This window comes from Dama dama, chromosome 10 (assembly GCF_033118175.1).
Source record: "Dama dama isolate Ldn47 chromosome 10, ASM3311817v1, whole genome shotgun sequence".
In the NCBI taxonomy this organism is placed as follows: domain Eukaryota; kingdom Metazoa; phylum Chordata; class Mammalia; order Artiodactyla; family Cervidae; genus Dama; species Dama dama.
The window spans coordinates 10754777-10770923 of record NC_083690.1 but is presented as its reverse complement, the minus strand read 5'-3'; the positions used below and the strand labels follow the sequence as shown (position 1 = coordinate 10770923).

Sequence of the window (16147 nt, the reverse complement as noted above, 5' to 3'; positions counted from 1 at the left end):
TTGTAATTTCTATCTCTGTAAAATTCTACAATTGATTTTATTATCAATGTGTCAGAGTTAATACACTTTAGTATCTAGTCTCTTGAAATGAACTAGAGAATAGTCCCTCTTATTTTTATAGTTGGTATGGTTTGTTTAAAACTGGTATTGTTTCTTCCTTAAATGTTTTATAAAACTCACCGCTGAACCTCACCTACTTACTTACCAGGGTCAAGTTGCACATTTCTTGTATACACCTGTTCTCACACTCACCTTGGGCTGAGAGTGCTGCCTGAAACGGTTTCATAAATCGTACATTCTGCCTTCATTACAGCGCATGGAAAGGTGAATTGTTCGCATCACAGATATAAGCCAGTGATAAATTTTGCATATCAGCCTATAAAATGTTATTTATATAATGGTGTCTTCACTTTTTCACTTCTATCAACAGCATTTTATTTTTCTTTTTTGTCACTTTATGAGTTTTAGCACAGGCATCAGTAAGTGGCAGCAATAAACACTCATTGAAATGTGACTCTTTTCTTTGCCAACTAAGTAAATGCCTTCTTCACAGCAGCTTCCTGACTCAAACTAGAATGCAGACCTCAATATCATGGAACATTAGGATATCTTCTGAAGAGTCAGAACTGCATGTAAATGGCATAGATTTGAAATGTTTCTCTTCAATTTTACAGCATCCTTGAGTATGCACAGTCACTTGGGGAAGAAGAGTGATATTCTCCATTCAATGGCCATTATTTAACTCAGTTGTTTTTGGTTATATAGTTTCCTCTTTTTAAAAGCTGAGGTATAATTTACCATATAAAATCAAAACCATAGGATATACTAAGGAGTGAATGTTAAGTAAATAAATAATATTATAAAGCTCAAAAACTGTTGAGAGGCACCAGTGAAAATAATTCATTAAAATGTCACCAGCCCTCTACCCTTGAACATCAATTCAGGCCAAGATCACCAATCAAGCTTCTCTGTTAAATTAAATTACTTCCTTCCCGCCAGCCCCAAATCTTTTATTAGACTAGACTGGAGATCAGGTGTGTCTAAGCCACTTTGTGATCAATTAGATGAGTAAGTTAGTCTATTCACTCTAATTTGACATTATCATGATACTATATACTTCCAACATGCAGGGAACTAATTTTAGTCACTTTTTTCCTTGTATTATTTTCCTAATCTTACTTTTCTGTGTAATTTTTTTGAAACCACTGTTTCATAGGGCCTTGATTCTTCTATGAGTAGAAGTGGAAACTACTAGAATGATCCAGTTTATCACTCTGGTTGCCATATCAAAAATAGAAAGCATCACAGTGAAAAACCTGATCATCTAACCAATTCAAGGTTTTATTGAGTACAGTTAAAACAACAATTAAACTTCTAGAGAACCAATTTCTTCATAATGGACAAAAATAGTTTTCATATAAATATGAAGCTTTAAGCTATTTTACGTTGAGAAAAAAAAGTACATGGTGTTTACAAACACATTTATATGAGCAAGTTCATGCATTTTTATAGAAATGCCTACCTTTCAGAAACAGCTTCATTATGGTCCAGTGACCAATTAATCTTTCCACTTGATTTTTCTGAAGGGTTACAAGTTTCAGATTTCACAGTTTTCCTCTCCTGTGGACTATTAACTGACTCTGGATTCTTATCCAAAATCATTGTCTCTGAATTTGCAACCTGTTAATTGGGTGAGGAAAAAGCAGTTGAGGGGAGGGTTACCAACTGTGGTCTTCCACACAAAATTGACAGGTTAAAATTTCACTTGGAAATTGTTCTCAAACTATTTCTCTATACATATGGTAAAGCAAATTATATGTGTATCAATGGCTGATGACCATGATCGCAGTTACTCTGCCAAAATGAATTTTTAAAAAATACTTCAAAAGAAATAAAACTAATGACAACATGAAGCAATTTCTTAGCTTTAAGAGAAGGAAAAACAAATACCTAAGTACTTAGATACAGAAGAATGAAGAAGATATTTTATTCCTATTATACTGAATTTTAGGAATTAATAAACATTCAGCTTTAACAAAGAAAATTTTATTTTTTATACTTAGAGTAATAAGTGAAGACCAGAAATGAATCAATTTTCCAACTTGTTCTTTTCTAGTTGATGAGTTTTGGATAGTCTAATACTTTGCCAAATCAAATACTGGTTCCTTTTTGCTAAACAGTTTCTCCTTCAATTTATCTCTTTTCTCTCACATTTTACTGTTAAGAAGCAAGAAACCAAGCCAAACTTTCAACACTTTGCTCAAAAATCTCAACAGCCTAATAAAAATACAAGCTCATCACTTGTAAATTCTGCTTTCCATGTTATATCACTGGAGGTCACATTTCAGCTAAGCTTTCTGCCACAATGTAACAAGAACTCCCTCCTCCCCAATTTCAATATGTTCCTTATTTGAGTCTTTACAGACAGTGCTTTTAAATGTCCATCTTTCTACCAACAGTCTGTTTATGAAGATTTAGGTATTTTCTTAAAATATATAAGGTTTCTCTAAGATGTTCTCATTTCCTCCTGAGCCCTTATTTGCAGACGTTAACATCTATATTTCTACTAAGTCTGTTCAAGGCAATCCAAATTTTTGAAAAATCATGTTCCTCAATATTCCTCCAGCCTCTACCATTCCAAATCCACTTCCACATTTTTAGGTATTTGTTACAACAGCACACCATACTTCCTGGTACTAATTCCTGTATTAGTTTTTGGAGGATGTGATAACAAATTACCACAAACTAGGTGGTTTAAAACAACAGAAACTTATTCTCTCACACTTTTGAAGGCCAGAAGTTTGAAACTGTTTTTTTTTTAAGATCAAGTTGTTAGCAGGGCTGGATCCCTTCTGGAGGCTTCAGGAGTGAATCCATTTCCTTTATTCCAGCTTCTAGGAGCTGCCAGCATTCCTTAGCTTGTAGCCCTTGCCTCCATCTTCAGTGCAATCATCCAACCTCTGCTTTCACCGTCCCATCTCTATTTTCTGTCTTTAACCTTCACTCCTTTTTTATAAGGACCCCAATGATCATATTGAGCCCACTAGGATAATCTTCCCATTTATAAGCTTCTTTTAAGTACATTAAGTAACATACTCACAGGTTCTGGGGATTAGGTCAGGACATCTTTTGGGAGTCATGAATCACCACTATGAACCATCTTGATACAATTAGCACAGATGTGAAACTTATCGAATATTACACCCAATAGTCTTTTTAAGTGTACAGGGAACATTCACCAGGGGAAAGCATACCTTGGGCATAAACTAAGTGTTAAAAACTCAAGATCGAAATTTTACATAGTATGTTTTTTTGACAAAAACAGGCATCAGTAAAATTAAGATAGCAAGAAATGTCTGAAAATTAAACACACACTTCTAAATAAGCCACAGATCAAAGAACAATACCACAGGAGAAATAAGAAATTATTTTGAACTAATGGAAAACAAAAATACAGTGCAATACAGATTATTATACTTTCTACACTGAGAAGTACATAGTGCTAAGAGGATGCTTAGAAAAAGCAGTGCTTAGAAGAAAATTTATATCTTTAAATATTTCCTAGTAGAAAAGAAGGTTAAAAATTAAAGCTCTTTCTCTTTTAAGAAGCTGGAAAAAGAACAAATTACATCTAAAATAAGATTGACCAAAAAAAAAAAAGAAAACATGGTTTATACAAGTAACAGAAATGAAAGACTATATCACTACAGATTTACAAATATTAAAATGACAAGGGAATTTTATCAACAACTTTATGCCAACAAAACCAACAACTTAGATAAAATGGACAGATTCCTTGCTAAGATAACTTACAAAACTAATACACAAGATGAAACAAAAATCTTAATTGCTTTATACTATTAAAGAATTACATTTTCAGGAAAAAGTCTTCTTAGAAAACTTCTGGCCCAAATGGTTTTCAGAGGTGGATTTTATCAAATATTTAAAGAAATAATAAATATCTTATACAAACTTTCAGAAAACAGGGAAGAAAATGCTTTGCAATTGAGTTAACTGAGGCTAGTGCATATATGATACTGAAGGGAATAAAGACAGAAGAAAAAAATTCAGGGAATGTATACTTAAGACTATTTTAAATTTTATATAAAAACTATAAACAGATACTAAATTCTATTTAATGACACTCATGTTAAGATATTTTGAAGTGGACACTGCAAAGTGTATTTTGATACAAAATACTTTAGTACTTATGAATGGACCAAATATAAAGATGGCTTGGGGGATGAGTAGAATGACAGATAGATGACAAATATAAATATATTCAAAAAATAAAGGTAGAAGTTATACATTGACTATATAAGCATTTACTGTAAAATTCTTTTAGCTTTTCTGTATATGTTTAAAATTTTTTATCCTGATAAAATGACAGAGGGAGGCAGTTTAGGCGATCACAAATCACCTCTCTACTCATTTTATAAAAGAAATACAAGTGGCATTACTTTTGGCTATCTGAAGTTATCTTCTCCAGAGTCACAGGAATATTCTTAAGTATAAATTTATTATCTTTTAAACCCGTGTCTTCATCTGGTAGTATATTCTGGTTCTTAACAATCCCACTACTTATAATGTGCGTCAAGTAAGTTATTAAAACTCCTATACATTTATACCAACCTTACAAGCTGTATTGTTGGATACCACATTTGGTTCCACACAATGCCTTTGAGGTAACACTGCTTTAACACGTCTTTCAAGTTTTGCTATTTTTGCCTAGAAGAAAAGAACAAATAAATGCAAAACCAGAGTACCAAAAAATATATCACATAGAGATGGCGAGAAAACTATTTGCCTATGTAGTTTTGTGAGACTTAGGCATCCATCAAATATATGAGAAATTCTTATGTAAGGCAAACATTTAAATCAGGTTTGATGCTAGTATAATATGTCCAAGATTGGAAGATTTAAAAAGAAAATGAAACTTCTAATTAGTTCACCATAATATTAATAGTGATAGAAATATCAATCCACAAGTAACCCTAGATGAGTAAAATAAAACAAACAAAAAAAACCCCTAAAGCGAGCCTGAAACAGGTTACATAAACTCTAATACAGAATGTATTTTTTAACTGACACCTAAAGGCTGATGGCTCTACAAGTATTTCTCAAGGACCAAAATAGCTGAGGTATAATAAATTCTATGTATAGTATTAATATATCAGGTTGTGGCCAGGGATCAGATTTTAGTCTACCTTTATTTTCCTTTCCTAACATGTACAACATCATTAAATATTACTTTTTAAAACGACTCGAATGAAACTAAATGAAATTAGAAACTTACAAAGAGTTTATCCGCTGTTGCTTCATGTTTATTCGTGCACTGTGTCTTCCCAATGCGTTCAGTCAATTCTCTCAGTTTGCTATCAAATAGTTTGTAATTTATACTACAGATCTCCTGTCGAACCAAAAGTCTGACCTAGAATTTAAAAATACAAAACATCCCATGTTTCAAATTTAAAAGCAATTTATTTTCTACTTCTTGAAAACAGCTTTGTTTTTTTCTAGGTTTACTGTAACTAGTAAAATGTACTTTATTTATATATTTGTATTACTATATCAGTAAATTTTATAAAAGTTAAAAATCAAATTCAGCAGAACACATCTAACATTTAAATATATGGATAAGTTAGAAATTACGTTTATTCTCTCAATACTAATTTTAGTTTCCTACAGTTTCAGTTGAATTCCATAATACAAATTAAAGGAACAATAAAAGCCTATTTGGTCCCATTTATATATATTTTTAATGACCATAACTGAAACCTAGTACTCTATGAAAAGAGACTGTACTTATCTCAAATGGCTGGTTGATCTGCAGTAGATACAAAGCAAATTATGAAAATTTGAGCCTTGACCTTGTCATTAACAAGCTATATGACCTTTGGGAAGTCACAACACCTGAGTTTCATTTGCCCTGTCCACAAATGGACAGATGTCATACAGTATTGAAAAAGGGATGCTTGTAGGATTTTTGTTAAGAACATAAAAAGATAATATGCATAAGAGCTCTGTAAAATGGAAAACACTGAATTGAAAGAAAGGACATACATATGCAAAATAATTTCCTTACATAGTTTTACTTTGGGGGTGGGGATGGGGGATAGGGAGGACTTCTTGTTGATAAAATTTTAAGATACTAGTGACAATGTGACTAATGCTATCTGGCATAATGCATGCTATTCTATCAGATTATAGTACTTAACACATGAAACACTAATGAATTTCATTATCTGGCTGGTTTTCAGGAAATAGATTGGCTTATTTTCAGGGAGCATAATTAATCTCAATGCCCAAGGAAATGAACAGCTCTGCTGAGCTATACATTCAGAAATATTCACTACAGGTGTTTGCTCAATGTAAATGCTCCTTTAAGCAACTCTCACAACAGAGTAGTCTCTTTTAGTACAAAACCTGTCATGATATAATTAAGGTATTTATTAGTAATGTTTATATCTTCCCCTAGTATCTTGTAACTTGGGGTTCAAAATTAGAACAGCTTCTATGTTAAACTCATTTATACTGATGTCACTTGGATGACTAGTCATAATCAGTAACTTTGATTATTCCCAAGGCTTTTCCTTTTCCTTCCCAATTGTTCTTGCTCCTCAAAATCACTGTCTACTCTATTTCTTCTGTAGTGCTTCATTAACATTTCTTCAGTGGTTTCTCAACATTAGACATGATTATCACTTGTACTCTTACAATTTTTGAATATCTGATTAAATTAACTGCTTAAAATAAACGTAAGTAAATGCTCAGAAACTCATACCATTTTTACTGACAGCCGTTACCTGTCAACCATGTAAGGTTTTTATGCATTACTGCATGCTTGCCAGTTCACTGACTAAGGTCAATATGTGAAGCTCCTACCCCAATGAAACTTTGGAAAAACATGTCCGTTCTGTTTAGGGAAATACTGTTTTGCTAAGAAGCAAAAGGAACACAGTGTTCGTCAAACTTCCCTGGTAAGGAAGAATCACATGGAATACTTGTTAAAAATCACAAATTCTTAGGCCCTAACCTGGATTCATCAAGCAATTTCCTGGAAAGGGGCCTGGAAAGTTGTACAGTCACCACTAATGATTCTCATCAGGTAAGTTTGAGAAAAAAGAAGCTTAAAACAATTATTAGTGAGCTCAATTTAAAATAAACACAATTTAAACAAGTACTCTTGATGATTCAGATGAAGGCAGACTCTTAAAACTTTGTTACTTTGGAATAACTGCCCATTAAGGCATGATTCCTATGGTGTAGCAGAGACATTCATTCTCATTTAGTGGTGACATTCTTCATAGAGAAGGCAGGCACAATAACCTCCAACAAACACCTCATAAATGTCTTCTACAGATGGTAATTTGACTAAAATTATGGAATCAGATGAAGTCCTAGCTACAATTTGCATATGGCAGGCAAAGTGGCCTAAATATTAGAGAAAGATTGGCACTTATGTATCTGACTCAACTTTCTACAATGGTGCATAGGGTAATCTTTCAGAAGAAAACCCCCGTCTACTTCAGTAATTTAATTGGAATACACCAGGACAAGATCCTTTTGAAACCTCAAAAGATGAGTCAACAGCTTTTGGACTCTCTCAGTAGGAAAGAACAATGTCAGAATGGGAAGCCCTTATTCCACTGGGATTCAAACAAGGAAAACAGATGTGGTTTAGAGAGTCAATTGTTTAGACAGGAATTAAAATATCAAGTGAGTGAGAGTTAGTTACCGGGAGACAGATAAAAGGAATTAGCTAAAAACCTTTGTCTCTGGACAATGCAAGAAACTTCTGGTAGTAGTGGCCAGGGAGGATAACAAATAAACTGCATTCTCTAAACCTCAATGGGAAGGACCGTATTCTGCATCAATGTGGACTATTTTGTGAGGCAGGTAACAGCAGTGAATGAAACTCTGATTTTTCCGTGCCAGAAAAATTTAAATGTTCAAAGAATAAATTTTGTCTTTATATGTCCACATCAGAAGTTATTTCTGAATTCAGCTACTAACTCACTGGGAATAACACATCTGCAATCCCCAACCTCTTAAGCTATATCCACACAAAAGACGTGGCGGGTTGGATTCCTGGGTCAGGAAGATCCCTGGAACAGGAAATGGCAACTCATTTCAGTATTCTTGCCTGGGAAATCCCATGGACACAGGAGCCTGGTGGGCTACAACCCATGGAGCTACAAACGGTTGGATACGATTGAGAGACTGCACATGCGTGCATACGTACACGTGTACACACACACATGCTTAACATAATTCTGCTACCTCATTCTTGCAAACAACAGAATATTTATGTGTTTTTTATTAATGTCTCCTTTGCCTTGCAGAAGAAAGTAAGAGGTAGAAAGGGTGAAAGTGTTGCCTCACCTTTTAAGCTGATTCTGTTTGAGTCTTTCAAAAGGTTTCCATGTATTATGCAAATATATATTCATATAACACGTAACTATGCAATTTTAATGGCCTGTGTTAGAAACTACAGTAGTGTTTTTGTTTCTGAAACAGTAGGATAGTTTGGATTGAGACATTTTGATCCGTTATAGCTAAGGACAGACATTAATTTACCACATAATGACTTTTAGTTGCAGCATTTCAGTGGTAATAAAATAGCAAAACATGACCATCAAAACAAGTCCTGATAGAGGACTTACTAAATTTGAAGCTCATTATACTCAAACTCAGAGTAAATCAGACATGTATAGAAACTGTAATACAATGAGATGAAATAGGCCAAAAAGAAATGAAAAAGTACATTTAATGATGCCAGAAAAGCAAAATGTCAGATAATGCAACCTATCTGTATAAACTTGGAAATGATAGCAAGTGAACCCAAATGTAGCAGGACTTTACAATGAATGTCTGGGCTGCCTAACTCTATGAAGTATCAACTGATAACAAACAGCTATGGCTAGAGATCAAAGAATCCCATGACCAGTACAAAAGAGACAGAATTGTTCACAAAGCTCAAGGTCATGCAGTACCTGAAAGATTTGAGCAAAATACTGACTGAAAAGCCTATTCTCTATTAATACCACCGCTCTCTCCCGTCACATGATTCTGTAGGCTTCTCTGTAAGGGACCATTTTCAAGGATCTAGAGATGTGATGTAAACAATTATTTTTTCCTAATATCCCTGTTGAGGAAGCACACTGATTGAAACCGCCCACCCTGGCCAGGCACCATAGTAACCATTTGCATGAGTTGTTTTATGACAGGAGATCCTGATAAGGAATACGGAACTATTAAGCCACCACCAACCGGAAGAGTTCAGGAAAGGGCGAAAGGAGACACTGTGTGTCCGTCCACTTCCCAGAATCCCTCTCGCTAGCATCCATCTTGGCTGAGTGATGCATGCGCCACCAGCAAAGACTGAAATAGAATGACTGGCCAAAGACCACCCAGAAACTAATCCCATCACCATACAACCCCAGACTGCGAGCCACGTGGCAGAGCAGTTCTCCTGGGTTCCCTCACCCTCCTGCTCTCCACCCGGGCGCCCTTCCCAATAAAATCTCTTGCTTTGTCAGCACATGTGTCTCCTAGGACAATTCTTTCCCGAGTGTTAGACAAGAGCCCAGTTTCGGGCCCAGAAGGGGTCCCCCTTCCTGCAACAAATGGCGACTCTGGTGGGACTCTTCTTCGCTGAGACTGACATCCTAACCAGTCGGGGTACTCAGGGGCCAGCTTGCCTGCCAATGGACCAAACCCAGCGGCTGCAACTGGGACCCTTTTGTCCCTGGTCTCCTCCTGATGTGCACAACTTGCCAGAGTGCTCTGACCAGTAAGAAACAAGAGACTTTATTGACCTCTCTCCCCTTCCCTCTCTCTTTCCTCTCCTTAACCCTTCCTATCCTTCCCCTTTTTTCTAGTCCCCTGGTGGACGCAGGAATCTGGTCGAAGGGCCTCAGCCTGAGCTGAGGATTGGAGACTGATCACCTCCTCTTGGCAGAGAACTCGAATTCTGGTTCTGATTTCTGGTAGGGCCAAGTTCCAGTCCTCCCTTCTCTGGAGGCCCAGGGTAAAGTCCCCTAAGGCCTGGGTATCTGCAGGTGGCAGGAGACGTCTGTAAGGCCACCCCTTTTGCCCCCTTCTCCTACCTCCTCCCCCTTCTTCTTTCAACCTGGCTTCCTTTCCTCCCTTTGAAATCTTAGAAGACCTGAGATATTTTCCTTTACTCTGTTAGTACTTGGATTTGAAGTTCTGTGTCTCTATAGGAGGTTTTCTGAGAGACTGTATTCTTGTATTTCAGGGAGTGTCTGATGAATACTGCCAGGTTTACATATGTCTGTTTTAACTCTGTGTTCTGTGTTGTGATTTTTGATGGCCATTTTGCTTTGTCTGGCCACCATTTGGTTTAGACCTGCCGCCATTTTGTTAGAACTTGATTTTCTTTCCCTGTGCCTTGAGACCAGGGCTCTCAGGAACACTTATCTTGACCATCTCTAACTCCTGAGACTGAGGGAAAAGGGGAAAAAGCCTTTAAAAATTTTATTTCAACTTTTTTTATAAACTAGTAAATTTTATATTGTAATATCTAATTCATGACGAAACTTAGAAAATGAAGCTAGATCTTGCACTGTGTCTGTCTAAATGTCTTGGTATGTCTTTGTCTCTGGGTAATATTTTTGAGGTTAATTTGTAAATGAGCTTTTAATTGGCTTAAAGAAAGGTAAGCGCTTACAAATCAAATAATTCTAAATTAAACAATAAATTCCAGGTTCAGGTGAACTGGGAAATATTCAGTATTAAATACCTGATATTAATGATTATTTGTTGACCTATCTAATATAGACATGTCTTAGAGTAATTAAGTAGAATATTTTCATTGTACCTAGGTTTAACATAAGTTAAATATTATATCTGTTACAAGTTTGTCAACAAGGAAATTACAAGTGAAGAAACTTCTAAAAAAAATGTAAATGAGATATGAGCTTTTATATAAACTCTATTAAGAATAATTATTTTTTAGGAATATCTGTCTAAAATAGTCTCTCCAGATTGGTGTAACTTGAATTTCTAAGGGTTGTGCTAAGTGTGCTAAGTGTCAGAAGTCTATTGAACAGTTAGGTCATTTCCAAATAAAATGATTGTGAAACATTTACTACTAAACACTAATTTCCTTTTACAGAGAAACTAAAGAGATTTGGGACTATAAATGAATAATGTTTGGTGCCATCCTAAAATGTTCTAAGAAAGCAAGGGTTTTAGAAATTATCACTGGTATTTATGCTCACCAATCTATAAAATGCTAATATAAAAGTTAGTTCTTAGTTGCTAAAGGAAAGTAGGAAGTGTGCTTTCAGTAAAAAAAAAAAAAAAAGAAAAAAGGTATGAAAAAATACTAAAAAGAGTTACACATGATCAGGATTTTCTAAAATTGGATTACAATTAGTTAGATAAATGGATTTTGTTAGGAATGACACAGCCATAAGAAAACTGGTTAGAGCCAACTAGGTCCAAGATGGTGGAGGTGACTTTCACTAGACCTTCAGCCTTGGTATTTACACCCATTGTGACATATCAACAAGCTAAATGATACACCCATCAACATTGACTAAATCTGACCAAATGTTCTAAATGCTTTTAATTGATCTTTTTGATAAAACTTCCTAAATTGAATTCTTTTGAAGTTCCTTTGACCTCTAGCTAACTTTGGGGTGCTTCAGAGGGCCCCTGAAACATCCCAAAGAGAGATATTAAACTGTGTTTATTTGGTTGGTTAAATTACATGAAAAAGATTATCAAATGAGTAATAAATCTGCTCATGTTATAATGTATGGTAAAATTACTAATACAGATATCCTAGAAATTATATGGAGTTCTTAACATTTTGATATGTCCTGGTATTCTAATGAAAAACCTGATGACTTCACAAAAGTTAAAAAAGGACTGAATGAATCGGTGAATGTGCTTATAACTTTAGTGGTTTCTACCGGACAAATTACAGGTTTGAATCTTGTTTTCCGGGAGTAGGGAAAACCTTCCTCTCAAACTAATTATGAAAATAATTTGGTAAAATTATACGTTATAAACAAAACAATTATATTTTCTGACTCCTCCAGAAATTTGAAACTCTTAGGTTTCCAGTAAGTTTATCAAATGAGCTAGGAAGGTTATCTCACTGATAGGTACAAAAATCTCAAGGAATTTTTGAGACCTTAAAAAGGGAAGAATTCACCTAGATTTTTTAGGCAAAATCTGTGATAAGCCTTTGGTGTGAGTTTCCCAGCCCTGTTTTATTTTAAAAGTTCAGTCTGAGATTGTATAAATGTTTCAGCAAAAAAAAAAAAAAATCTATGATCAATTATGGTTATATAAATCATCAGACCAAAATTAGTGAGAACAGACCTATTTTGCAAACAAGGCTAACCTTAATTTAGTTATATTTGATAAAAATGAGGGTAATTTTAGGGAGAAAAAGATGTTTCAAAAAATGTTAAATCCCAGTTTGTTAATGGAGGTCTACCAATCATTTCTTGGATAGTTCTTTGCTGTTATTTGGTATTAATGTAAATTTTAGTTGAATTCTTAAAGAACATACTAAGTTTGTTTCTGAAGCATATCTCAGTAATCTATCTTTGGATGAAGATCAGACGCCTCATGACCTACAATCAGGACTGGAAAAAGACATAATTTAAGGGACTGTCTCCAACCTGGATGGAAGGACTGTTTTATCAGGAGAAACTAAACTACACGAGGATAAGAAGATGACGACATCAGAGGTAGACAGCTTGCCCAAGATGCTGGATCTGATTCGTATGATCATTTATAATGTTTTCCTTACTTCTTAGGCCTTTGCATATAAATCAAATGCTTTTCTATCACAGGCCTGATGCTATGCTAGTTTTAGAAATCAATCCAATTGTTGGGTTTGTGGCCAATTACCTGTGTCTAGTTCTGGGTTACCTTGGTAAATTTCTCTACTACAAGACTCTAACCGGTTGGCCCTGAGAAAATTTACTTAAAAAAAAAAAAAATTATAGTCATATTCAGGTCACTGTGATATTGCTAGTTGGGATCCCCTCACCGGACCAATTAATAATGCCTGCTCTGATTCTGGCCACAAATTTGAGCCTTTTTCTATTACTCAAACTCAATCAGAGCAACAAGAAAAGTTTCAGCAAAGGAGGAAAAAATCTCCCACAATCATGGGATGGATTTATATAGATAACACCAGGCTATGGTAATTTAGGTTTAAAGTCTCCTCTGTGTTGGAAACAATTAAATCATACTAAGGATAATCAGTCTAGTAACATGAGACAACTGGGCTGGTGGTGCCAATATATAATTTCCCTGGAAGATGAAGATTCCACAGAGTAGACTAAGTCAGATGACCTGAGATATACTGGGCTACATCTAATGGAAGCTCTTAACTTAAGTCTTACTTGTGACTTTACTAATACTGCTGGCTATGTTATTTGTATTTCACCTGTTTTACAAAATTGCTGTTTCTTACACTGTCAAATGTGTGTCAGGCCTCTGATAAGAGATCGATGATGGTAACAGAGTAACTCTAGATATGGGAAGAAGCAAAAAGAGGCAATATTTTCCTGGACCAAGAGGCTAGTAAGACAGGTGGTTCAGAGAATTTTGGATAGTTTTATGGCCTAGTCCAGTAACAACACATTGAGTGGCCCATCAACAAAATCTTTGCCAAACCTGAGAATGGACATTCTCAGCACCATGGGATAATATGGTCATGAAATGCCCCCTCAAAATCATGGTCAAGTTTATGAGCAAAAAGGGGCTCTGCCAACTGAAGACTGACACTTGCCATCTACATCTACAGAGATTAAATCATGGCCACTGCAACTGCTGACTTTCAACACCCCTGAAAGGAGTTCAGGGTAAAAATCAGGAATGAGGCACTCTGTGCTCTGAGAAAAACTGGCAGAACAGGCCTTCAGATAGTTAGATCTTTTCAGGAGAAGGTTATACGAGTTCCAATTCTCACATCTTCTCATACCTAGAAAAACACTGATGTCATTAATAGTGACATCTGCTTTGGCTATTAAGGAAAACTTTACAATTAAAAGTCAAAATAGAGTAGCTATGGTTCAGACATCCTGGGAAATAACCAGGTGTTACTATGGGTGTAATTTCAGATCAGATGTTGTACTGCTAAACACTTGAGTTTTCTGAGTCATGTCAAGCTTAGATGCCACCATTCTCAAAACAATGTCTGCTGGAAGCTAATAACTGCAACCTTACTTTTTATAAAACTAGGCAACTGGCTAACTGGCTACAAGTCTCCCTGAAGTGCCAGGTCCAGATTGGGTTTCAGGCCTATTCTTCTAAAAAGAAATGTGATTTATTTTGTCTATTAAAATTCCAGTTATCCCTCCTCCAGCTACTAATTGGGTCTGTTACAACAAAATGGCAGACCAAGGGATTGAGATTTTAATCATACAAGGCTCAGATCTAGGACTTGGAGCTCAGGAATACTTCCAATTCAGCGTCTATTCTCCAAGCTGAGGCAGTCCTATGCCCCATTTTGACAGAAGATAGCACAGTCATAGTTGCCCTGTTCCCTAAATTAAAACTGAGCAGGACTCTGTGGGGCTCTGGAGTACAGATCTGTTGTGTGTTCTCCATTTCTTATCTGTAGGATATAGGCTTCATTCAGCCTCCTTGACCTTCCCTGGTTCCAAAAGGCAGATTCAAACAGTTGCTAATCAGGGAAGGGAGGGGATATGGAAATAGATGAGAAACAATCAATTGGTGGTACAGCCTCCAGACAGGGTCTTGGTTCCTATTCAAACAAATATGCCTAACAATGTCTTTGAGTTCTACAGAACTGGAGCCCCCACCCAGATGGAGGATGGTAACTTCAGACTAAACAGAAGATTCCTGGAGCACAGCCCTGTTGCTTCACCACCAACCAAAAAAAAAAAAAAAAAAAAGTCACAAACCCTGCAGACCTCACCCCAAATGTTGCCTCCTGTTTCTGGGGACCAGTGATGACCATCCTGTTAGGTTTCCTGTTTGGCCCCTTTCTATTTTATCTCTGAGAGGAGCCAACAGTTTCAAACTAAATTGCTGTTATTACAAGGCTGAATGCTGGTTTCAGGCAAAAAAAATACCTTGACTTAGATCAGGTAGAGAGAGACTTTCGCTCTGCTAGGCAGGCCTATGCCCATGCACAGCAGGAAGAAGTTACAGAAGAAAGAGACCTCTGCCCCAATTCCCAAGAAGTATCTTGAGTATTAAGTCTCTCAGGGGGGAGTTGTTAGGGGAAGCACATTGATTGAAACCACCCACCATGACCAGGCACCATAGTAACCATTTGCATGAGTTGTTTTATGACAGGAGATCCTGATAAGGAATATGGAACTAATAAGCCACTACCAAACGGAAGAGTTCGGGAAAGGGCGAAAGGAGACACCGCGTGTCCGTCCACTTCCCAGAATCCCTCTCGCTAACATCCATCTTGGCTGAGTGATGCGTGCACCACCAGGAAAGACTCTAAATTAGAATGATTGGCCAAACACCACTCGGAAACAAATCCCATCATCATAAAACTACCATACAACCCCAGACTTCGAGCCAGGCGGCAGAGCAGTTCTCCTGGGTTCCCTTACCCTCCTGCTCTCCCCCCGGGTGCCCCTCCCAATAAAATCTCTTGCTTTGTCAGCACATGTGTCTCCTTGGACAATTCAGTTCTGAGTGTTAGACAAGAGCCCAGTTTCGGGCCCTGGAAGGGGTCCCCCTTCCTGCAACACCTCCACCTGCTAATTCAGTTTTCATGTATCAGTCCTTCATCATGAAAGTTATCTGTACCCACTGTGTAAATCAATTAACTTTTACTATTTTTTACTCATCAAAAGTAAGCTTCTGAAGCAAATATTTAAGCCCAATATTTTACCTGTTCCAGCAAAGCTGTTTGCTTTTCCAGAGCTACAGAAATATTTTCATTAATTTGCTCTGAAGTTTTCACACGCTTAACATTTTCTTTGTTTTCTGAAAACATCCTCTTCTTTTGATTATGGCCTTGGGAAGATGAAAAGATCAGAGATGATAATATTTCTTCTAATGAAAGAAACAGGGGGATTTTCTAATTTAGGGACCCGTAAGCAAATTTAAAAACTAAAATGTGACCACAGGAGCATTTTTTAGAAAATGTAATTGTATA

General features: G+C 36.2%; 1 protein-coding gene across 1 annotated transcript in view; it reads right to left on the bottom strand.

The window, feature by feature from the left end:
• ATF7IP2 (activating transcription factor 7 interacting protein 2) overlaps positions 1-16147 on the bottom strand; it is a 68052-nt gene that overhangs the window by 33549 nt on the left and 18356 nt on the right. Inside the window, exons 3-6 of the mRNA XM_061153958.1 lie at positions 15881-16005; positions 5297-5431; positions 4633-4728; positions 1523-1680 (exon numbers count right to left, since the gene is read on the bottom strand). Coding sequence (XP_061009941.1) covers positions 1523-1680; positions 4633-4728; positions 5297-5431; positions 15881-16005 — 514 coding nt within the window. The remainder of the gene's footprint in view (positions 1-1522; positions 1681-4632; positions 4729-5296; positions 5432-15880; positions 16006-16147) is intronic.